Here is a 9,024-nt window from a genome sequence, read left to right on the forward strand (position 1 = left end):
AGACGTGTTTCGTTATTTTCGCTAAGATGGAAAAAGAGCAGTATCGTTCGGTAACTCGCTTTTTGTTTTTGGATGGGAAAAAATGCGAGGAGATGAAAACAAAGTTGGATACTGTTTATGGAGACATTTCGCCATCTACGACCACAGTTAGATATTGCTTCAACGAATTTAAACGTGGGCAAAGATCCGTTTTTGATAGGAGCGATTAGGAAGCTTGGCAAACGTTGTTACCGAGGAAATCATTTTACGGATTTTTTGGAAAAGGAATAACGATCACTGGACAATACTACAGTGAGTTGTTGGACCGCTTCGACAAAAAATTGAAGGAGACACGGACGCATTTGACGAAAAAGAAGGTGCGATAACGCACCGGCACATTCATCAGGAGTTGTTGCCGCCAAAATGCATCCTCATCATATCGCCTGTAACACCACCACATTTCGAAGGCTTCTAACCTTTTCTTTTCCGTAGCGGCCACTGTCCATGTTTCGTACCCGTACAGCGTGACGCTTCAAACATACATCTTTAATATTCTTTTTCGAATTTCTAAATTAACCGTTCGCGAGCATAAAAGTTACTTCTTCTTGTATTATATACTGTACAAATAAAAATGAAACAGTAGCGTACATACCTTCTATCTAAAATAATGCCCCCAAGATGGGATTTCTCATTACCATTACAAAGACCTGCCACAAACGATTCGCGACTGTCACATTTTACTGCGGTAAATCCCCCCGTTGACAATGACTCTGCATAAAATCTCGTTGACCGAAAATGATTGCAGGTTTCGTTTCCGTTGCAGCCAGGTTGGTCGTTTGTATTAGCGTAATAGTCGGCATGCCCGACTGGAGTTTGTATTCCTGTAATACTGGTATGTATTACATGAACATAGCGAGCCCTGCTGGAACCGATAACTATTGGAGGTCTGTCTCCTGGATCAAGGGCTACAATAGTGTCCAGGTTTCCATTAAATAGTTTTCCTATAAATACAAAACTTCATAAAAATTTTTATAAACAAGACATCGTGGGCTGTTCATATGCGAAAATTGAAAGTATTTATGTGTTACACATATATTTGTAATGCATATTAGAACCTTACATGTATGAGATTAAACATTGCAAAAATTAACGAGAAATATCTGATAAGCAATTGCAGGCGGCATATTGAAGACATTTCAATTTTAAGCTTATCAATTAATTGTACTGAGTTGTACAAGTATAGAAACTCGGCTGTGAAGTAGATTGTATTAAAAAACATACTTGAACGCATTCAATTTAATCGCCACTTTGGATATGTGCACCTTAGTCATTGTTGTTTTTATGTCATAAACTTCAATCGGTTCATTCATTTGCAAGTAATTCCCTGTGTATCAATTTTTTAAGAGATGGATTTCGATAAGCAACGTTTATGCCATTGCATTCTGGTATGTTTTCAAATGAAAAGGAATGTTGCTCAAACAATATTTATTGGAATTGAGATTGATTAATTCGAATTTGGATGAACATTGTGTGAGTCACTCCATTCTACAGCAAATCTTCGTGATGGATATTTCAGTCTTCAGGATGATCCACGTCCAAACGCAGTAAAACAATTTGATTTGAAAAAATTCATTCCAGAGTCAATAAAGCTTACAGAACAGTCAGCAGTTATTCATCAAGCAATATCAGTTCGATTACAGGCAATGGGAAGAAAGGAGTCATTCACTGCAAGTTTCTGGAACCTGATGGTGAAGTTGAACTTTACCAGGCCCATTTGATCAAAGTGATTCTTTGAAGGAAAAAAGACCACATACAGCGAAACCAAGGAGATCAACCTCTTCTTAAGATGGAATTTTGTCCAACAGGCGGCATATTCTTCAGCCTCGACTCCTTTTGATTACCACCTATTCAAATCAATGTCGTCATATTCAAGAAACCAGCTCAACGATTCACAAAAGTTGAAGATGTTCCAGAATGGTTCGATGACTGTTTTGGTTCGAAGCCGCCAATTTTCTATCACAAGAGTGTTTAGCACCTTTGCAATAAATGGCAAAAGATCATAGACAGTAATAGTGAATGTTTCTATTATTAATTATCGTACTAGCTATTTTTTCATTAAAGTCCTCCTTGACAAACAAACCGAGTTTCTATTTGCACATTATTAGAATCTTTAGTGGTGTGACTTGACTGAGTCCGGACCTCTGAAGAATGAGTCAGCGAATCTGACGATGCTTACCGATTTGTCCACAAATATGCGTCCCCATACTAAATCCTACTAAAGTAATGCTGTGTAAATCAATTGAGTACTCGGTCAATATTAATTGTATGTAGTCTGTAACGATTCGCCCGGTATCTTCAATTGCTTGTGTTCTCCAGGTTAGGTTACTCGCCGGTCCACTATAGTCCACCAAAAATAAGTTTACATCGGCAACGTCCAACAGTGGTTCTTTAATGTACATGCTAGATAAGTAATTATCAACTGATCCATGAAATACAATGTAATTCGGTAACGAGCTATTGAAATGAGACTGACGTAAGTCGGAAAGATCGTTGGTGTGTAAGAAGTCAGGTGTATCGGGATTAGCACGAGTGTACAAATAGGCTGTTATATTTTCGGTTGTTATGAGAACACCCTCAGCAGTTACTCCTAAAAATATTAGATGAGTACGATTTTCAATGGAAAACTAATTTACTTACTGACTGGTAATACTCCAAATATGAAGGGAATCAGTAACAGAATTCGCGTTTTCGAAGTCATTGTGTCGAATTGACTATTGAGAATTATTAACCGAGAGCGTATATGTAGAAGTAAATTTACACGATTTTTGTTTTATATGAGTGGTTTTTGATTTTTATATTTTAATCAACTTCTCTAGATAGATATTTACAGTACAGAAAGTTGTTTTTTAAGATAAAATTGTTTATTATGTTCTTACTGTCATGTTTACCTCTGCATATCAATTACGACAAAAAGCTATTAACCTATACCGACAATTGATATATTCGTAGAAACTGCAATAACTTGTCCTTTATATTAGTGTAACTTGGTCAGATAATTATTGATAAGTACTGAACACAGAGTTGAAGCCCTTCATGATTTTCATTTCTAGAGTATGTTATCGAAGTATTCTTTCTTTTATTTCCTGATTTACTCATTTTTTGACTGACACATAAAGGGGAAATATAAGAAACTATTTAAAATTAAAATATTGATATTGGTAAAGTCTATTTTTGACTTATTAAAGGAAGTACCAGAATGATACACGATTAATTAAAAATTAAATTGATAACTGTAACGATAATATGCTACCTACTAATTTTTTGTTGCACATTTTAACGGTAGCCAAACAGTTTGTATTATAACCAAACATATTGTAAGTGTTTTAATTTGATAATGGTAATTTATTTATTTAGTAAAGAAATTACTAACGAAATCCAATGTAAATTGGCAAAATATTGATTAAACCAATTTCAGATGCAATCAAATGCTTTGTTAATAAGTAATAAGTCTCATTCTAGTGCGAGTGTACCAATAGGTTGTAACATTTTCAGTTATTACGTGAAAACGTCTTCAACATTTATATGATAAGACTTATATCTTAGATTATTATGTAATACACCTAATCAACGTCTTCAGATACGTACGTATTACACCTAGAATGAAGTTTTAAAGATAAAACTGCTTGTGTTCTTTCCGTCATGATTATCAATTTGTTATTTTTTATTTAATTAATATAACTGAATGAATGACAGGTTCAAGAGTTCTAGAAAACAATGAAATCGCTATATTTTAGCATAGATTTGTTTTAACATTTATAACTGCAAGTCATATCATTTCAGGAAAGCCCTTTCCAGACAAAGGAAAACGTCCCTCTTATTTCTAAAACCCCCAGATAATCGTCATTAACAATTAATACAAAAAATTCTTCAAAAGGCCTTTCTCTTATTAAGCTAACGCAAGCATGTAATAATTAATCCTGGAATCCTTGAATTAATTACCTATTTATTTGTAAAAAAGTAATGCAACAGTGATGAATAAAACGATGGAATTAAAAACCAATTTTTAATAAAAAAATTCATTTCATTTCATTCATTTCATTCATTCATTCAATTTTTAATTAAAAATCCAATTATGGTATGTTATAATATTTTTCGATTAACAATTAGATTAACTGATTTTGTATCCACAATAGATAGGTACTATTTTACAGATCCAAGATGTCAATTTGACTATTCCTTAAAAACATCATCATTAGTCTAAGGAAAATGGAGAGTCACTATTGGTCCATAAGTAATACGATCCAGTTGCGCTAAAAAAGAACATAAGCATTGACAGATAAAAATTCTTCTGAGCGCTAACAAATTTTTTTCTAATCAATCATTTTTGAAGGTGTACCGGCAACATGCATATTGTATATTGTCACATAGTGTTCATAATTTCCGAAATTATATTTTTCATTATCATTATATTTATCATTATCATATTGGTGTGGACAAAATTCCAAAAGTTCCACGTGACGATGACGAAAACAAACACTATGTGTCAAAGGTAAATGAGTAAAGGGGAGATAATGCGAAATCCGTATAATTCAGGAATCTGGAATCCTCCCTTGGCGAGCGAACCACCGGATCCCCATGCACCGAATAGTTGAAGAAATGAAGACAGAGGAGAATGAAAGATTATCTGTGGAATATTACTACCCCAGCATTTGCCTAAGTGATTCAAGGAAATCACAGAAAAACTTGGAGCAAGGCAGACGGACCCGGAATTGAACCGGAGTCCTCCCGAAAGCTAAGCAATGGTCTAAACCTCTAGGCCATGCCGCTCGGTACGATAAAATGTTCTTTCATAAGTATAAGTACTTACCTTTTTTCTAAGTTTAAACCCCCGAGATGAGCTTTAGCATTACCATTGCAAAGCCCAACGGAAAATAATTCGTAACTGTCACACTTTACTGATGTAAATCCCCCTGATATAAGCGATTCGGCATAATATTTAGTTGCTCTGAAATGGTTGCATTCATTATTCCCATTGCAACCGGGTTGTTGATTAGCATCATTAGCAAAGAAGTCGAGATGTCCAACTGCAGTTTTTATTGCAATATTACTGGTGTGTATTGCCTGAACATAGTTCGCTTTAGTTCTATCAATGTAAGAAGGTGATAGTTCAGGTGGGTCCAAAGCGATAATGGTATTTATATCTCCATCAAGAAGTCTTCCTGTCCAAAGAGAATAAAAGAATTATTGCATACATTTTGTTTCACCTCTATTTAAAGGTAGGTAGATTATTAGAAGAAGTTACTGATTTTCGGCATCTAGGAAGTCAGATAATTCAGAATTCAATAAATCAGATAATAGCGCAAGGTAGTGTCGCTTTTAACAAAAAGCAGTTACTTTTATGCTTGGGAACGGTTAATCTAGAAATTTGATAAAGATTGTTAAAGGTATACGTCTGGAGCACGTGGTGCTGTAGACAAATGATGAGGATACTGTAGACCAAGAAGATTAGAAATGAGAAAGTACCTTTTAGAAAAAGCAGGAAAATGAAATGCATTATAGAAGCCAATAAGTAATAGGCGAGACAGGTTGATATAACACCTTCTCAGGAATGAAGAGATGGTTAGTGACATATTAGAAACAAAAATAGGAGTTAAGAAGAGTAGAGATAGGCCAGACAGTTAAGGATGGGATGTCCTGGTTGAAGGTGCGTGTTCAACCAGACCTAAAAGGATTGATGGCCCTATGATAATAATGACAATGACTTACTGAATTACCCAAAAAACAAACAATTAATTGTAAGTACAAAATGCGCCTAGTAATATTATTTAAATTGTGCTCGAATCGCAAAAGACAAAGATGTCTTAGTAGACCTTTAAATTACCAATAGGTTACCTACCTATCTCTCCGGCAATATGACATCCTAGACTAAATCCTACCAAAATAAACTTGTCCGAACCAACATTGTATTGTCTTTTTATTAAATTAATATACTCGGCGGTAATTTGGGCTGTTCCTTCGATAGCTTCCTTGGCCCAATCCCAACTGCTTGCAGGTCGACTGTAATCCACCAGGAATAAATTGACATCTGCCACAGTTAACAATGGGTCCCTGATATAAAGACTCGACCTGTAGTTGTTAACAATGCCATGAAAGACGATATAGTTCGGTAGTGAACTATTAAATTTTGAACTAGATAGATCGCTGAGATCGCTAGATCTTAAAGCTTGAGGATTATCACGATTTGGTTGAGTATAGAGGTAGAGTGTGATGTCGTCAGGCGTCACAATAATTTCATCACAAATGACCCCTGAAAATTAAGTCAAGTGATATTAAAAATATTGTATATTGAAAAAAGTCCAAAATTGTGGTATTTTGGTGATATTGATGGAAAGTACTGTTGAAAGTATGATTTTATCTATGCAATTAGAGAAAAGCATTGTACAATTCTATTTATTTACTGTCCTAACAATGAGAATATATTTTGTTTTATCGTCAAATAGTGTACTTACGGTTATATTGCACAGAGAGTATTAAAACTCCTGTTAAAAACACTGAAACATCGAAAACCATGATTATAATATTTATCAAGTGCCTTGTACTCTAATAAAATAATGACAGTGTTGTACCTATTAATGTAAACTGTGAACAGTTCAAAATCTTCACTGCATTAAATAGGATACGTAAGTACTACTTATAATTTATCACTTTATTATCAGATTCCAAGAGACTAGGAAAAAGCTCCCGTTCGAAGTCCTTTTCAGTGACAATAACAATATTAGACTAAAAACTTAAAACTAAAAGTAAGGTAAACGTTATAAATTAGTATTAAACAATAGTCCAGTGAACATAATTGCGTCTATCAACTTCAGTGTTCTGTGGACTTTACAAAAAAATTAAAAGACATGTTTCGCTAAATAGGACCCTTGTCACTGGTAAGAGAGAACAAAACGTTTAAGTAAAAGTGTTTACAACAAAAACGATGTAAACAAACTTTTAGAAGGTTACTCGTTATGGATAGATGTATTAATCCTCTTTAAAGCGTTTAACTCAAAGAAAGCCTAGTGTTTACTTGATTTTCTTTGTCTTTGTTTTTGTTCTCTGCTTTAGTGAAACGAATTCACGTCAATAGTTTAGTCATGTACAAAAGTATATCGGTGCATGCAACGCTATTACTGTAGGCAATGGGTATGTTAAAGTTTCAAGTTTCTATCACGTCTTATTTTCTTGTGCAGTTTTTGAAGATGAACATAAGCATAAAATTTACCATCTTTTTTCCATTTTTCTTGTTATGTTAATGTTTTTGAAGTAAGAAGACAGTTTTCAATATTACAAGAAAAGTTAAAAACTTTACATATTTTGGGGGTAATGTTTGCTATTAGCCTTAAAATACCTGTGCATCATTTTCTTAGGCTTATTCCAAGAATTTTTATCGTCGGTTTTCCTTGAATAATATTTAATAAAATTAAAATAGGTAGATACCTACCTATATACTGCGTATGTTTTTGTTTTATCTAATAATAATATAAACAGGAAAGTCTAAAGAGGGTACTCAACTTTTTTTTGTATTTGTAACGCATTATGAAATTATTGTTATTTAATCTAAACTGGCCATATTCCGAACTTTGACAGCGTTTTAAGATACAACTTTTTATAAATAAAAACCTTCTAACCCTTAATTGCTTTGAACTTCTTTTAATTTATCCAAACTAAGAAATGAAATGGATAATAGATTATTATTATTTATTTAATTTTTAGTAGAACGTAATATACAGTTTAGAACTTTTTAAATACAATACTACGAAAGCGATTCCTTCGAATAGGGTGGTTTGCTGTTAGTGGCCAAATAGAATTTTCCATTTGCACTGAAACAAAATATTAATTAATAGCCTGCTCATTAAATAAACATATCTGGGTAATTTCATGGATGAACGCCGCGGGCTGCCATCGTTACGACGCGGCGGCACCTTATGTGCCGCTGCCAAGAGCCAACATCGAAACGAAAAGTATCATTACAAAAATTATAAATAGCAAAATAAAACAATTAAGTGATAAAGGAATCTTAAGATATATCTTAAAAAGCAGCGTTAGTTGAATAGATAAATGTTGCAGTAAAAATATAAAGTTAAAATGTAAGTATGCAACAAACAAATAAAATACTTGATTAGAGTATGTCATTGATTCGATATAGAAACTATTTACGGTATAAGTTGCAAAATAATAAGATATACTTCAGGTGTTTATATAAATGAATGAAAGAAATGAAATATGTTTGTGCGTAATACATGTCACCATTCTTATGCTTGGTTCATATATCTAATAAACTCACGATGCTGATACATCTACGTGACTATAGCAAAAAAGAAACCGAGGAGAATAAGCTTTCTGGAAAAAAGACATTCTATGACTGTTTATGTATATAAGCATCCGACGAAATGTAAGAAAGTTGAAAATCCATACGGTGATATAGTTAGATAGATAAGTGATACAAATAATACACGCTGAGATAAATCTGCATAAATCTTCGCTGAGGTATACTTTCTCTAGCGATATGCCCCTTCCAGTGTCTTAGATGCACTCTGGCAAAATCGTAGGTAGGGAGAAAAAAGCTCATTATACTCTCGACTCTTGAACATTAAATATATTTTTTCCTCACCGGTTAAGAGTTTGGCCGAGAGTTGTCTCCTTTTTCTGGCCTAGCGCTGTTCTTTACTACTTTGCGCCGGTCAATCTGAAGGACACACCGCTACAGAAAGTATACGAAGTATACGCCTCGTACAATTCCTTATTAAAAAATAAAGTGAAATTATTTATAACCCACCTTTTATCTATATCGATTCCACCAAGATATGATTTCTGGTTAGAATTGCATAAGCCAAACAAGAAAGCCTTATAATTTTCGCATTCAACTGCAGAGAATCCTCCACTTTCTAGAGACTCTACGTAATAATCAATTGCTCTTTCATGAGAGCACATGGCGTTATAGTTACAGCCAGGTTGATCGATCGTGTTTACGAAATAAGATGCGTGTCCTACTGGAACTGTTAG

At 33.9% G+C, this 9,024-nt stretch overlaps 3 protein-coding genes across 4 annotated transcripts in view; 1 reads left to right on the forward strand and 2 right to left on the reverse strand.

Annotated features, from left to right (window-relative positions):
* Positions 1 to 9,024, forward strand: part of LOC108739465 — a 239,413-nt gene that overhangs the window by 158,702 nt on the left and 71,687 nt on the right. Inside the window, exon 1 of one of the 2 annotated variants that reach the window (XM_018473371.1) lies at positions 7,098 to 7,164. The exons of the other annotated variant lie outside the window; for it this stretch is intronic. Within the exon in view, the coding sequence (XP_018328873.1) occupies positions 7,161 to 7,164 (4 nt within the window). The 5' untranslated portion in view covers positions 7,098 to 7,160. Of the gene's footprint in view, positions 1 to 7,097; positions 7,165 to 9,024 lie in introns of those variants that run through there. 2 annotated transcript variants of the gene reach the window in all.
* Positions 512 to 2,797, reverse strand: LOC108739461 (pancreatic triacylglycerol lipase-like). Its single transcript, XM_018473365.2, has 3 exons — positions 2,677 to 2,797; positions 2,216 to 2,626; positions 512 to 980 (listed from the first exon to the last, which is right to left on the reverse strand). Exons 1-3 carry the CDS (start codon positions 2,735 to 2,737, stop codon positions 547 to 549), a joined length of 906 nt encoding a protein of 301 aa, XP_018328867.1. The 5' UTR covers positions 2,738 to 2,797; the 3' UTR covers positions 512 to 546.
* On the reverse strand, positions 4,174 to 6,634 carry LOC108739463 (pancreatic triacylglycerol lipase-like). The gene is made up of 4 exons (XM_018473368.2): positions 6,489 to 6,634; positions 5,876 to 6,286; positions 4,847 to 5,198; positions 4,174 to 4,289 (listed from the first exon to the last, which is right to left on the reverse strand). The coding sequence occupies exons 1-4, from the start codon at positions 6,547 to 6,549 to the stop codon at positions 4,232 to 4,234; spliced, it is 882 nt and encodes a 293-aa protein (XP_018328870.1). The 5' UTR covers positions 6,550 to 6,634; the 3' UTR covers positions 4,174 to 4,231.

This window comes from Agrilus planipennis, unplaced genomic scaffold (genome assembly GCF_000699045.2).
Source record: "Agrilus planipennis isolate EAB-ADULT unplaced genomic scaffold, Apla_2.0 scaffold208, whole genome shotgun sequence".
In the NCBI taxonomy this organism is placed as follows: Eukaryota; Metazoa; Arthropoda; class Insecta; order Coleoptera; family Buprestidae; genus Agrilus; species Agrilus planipennis.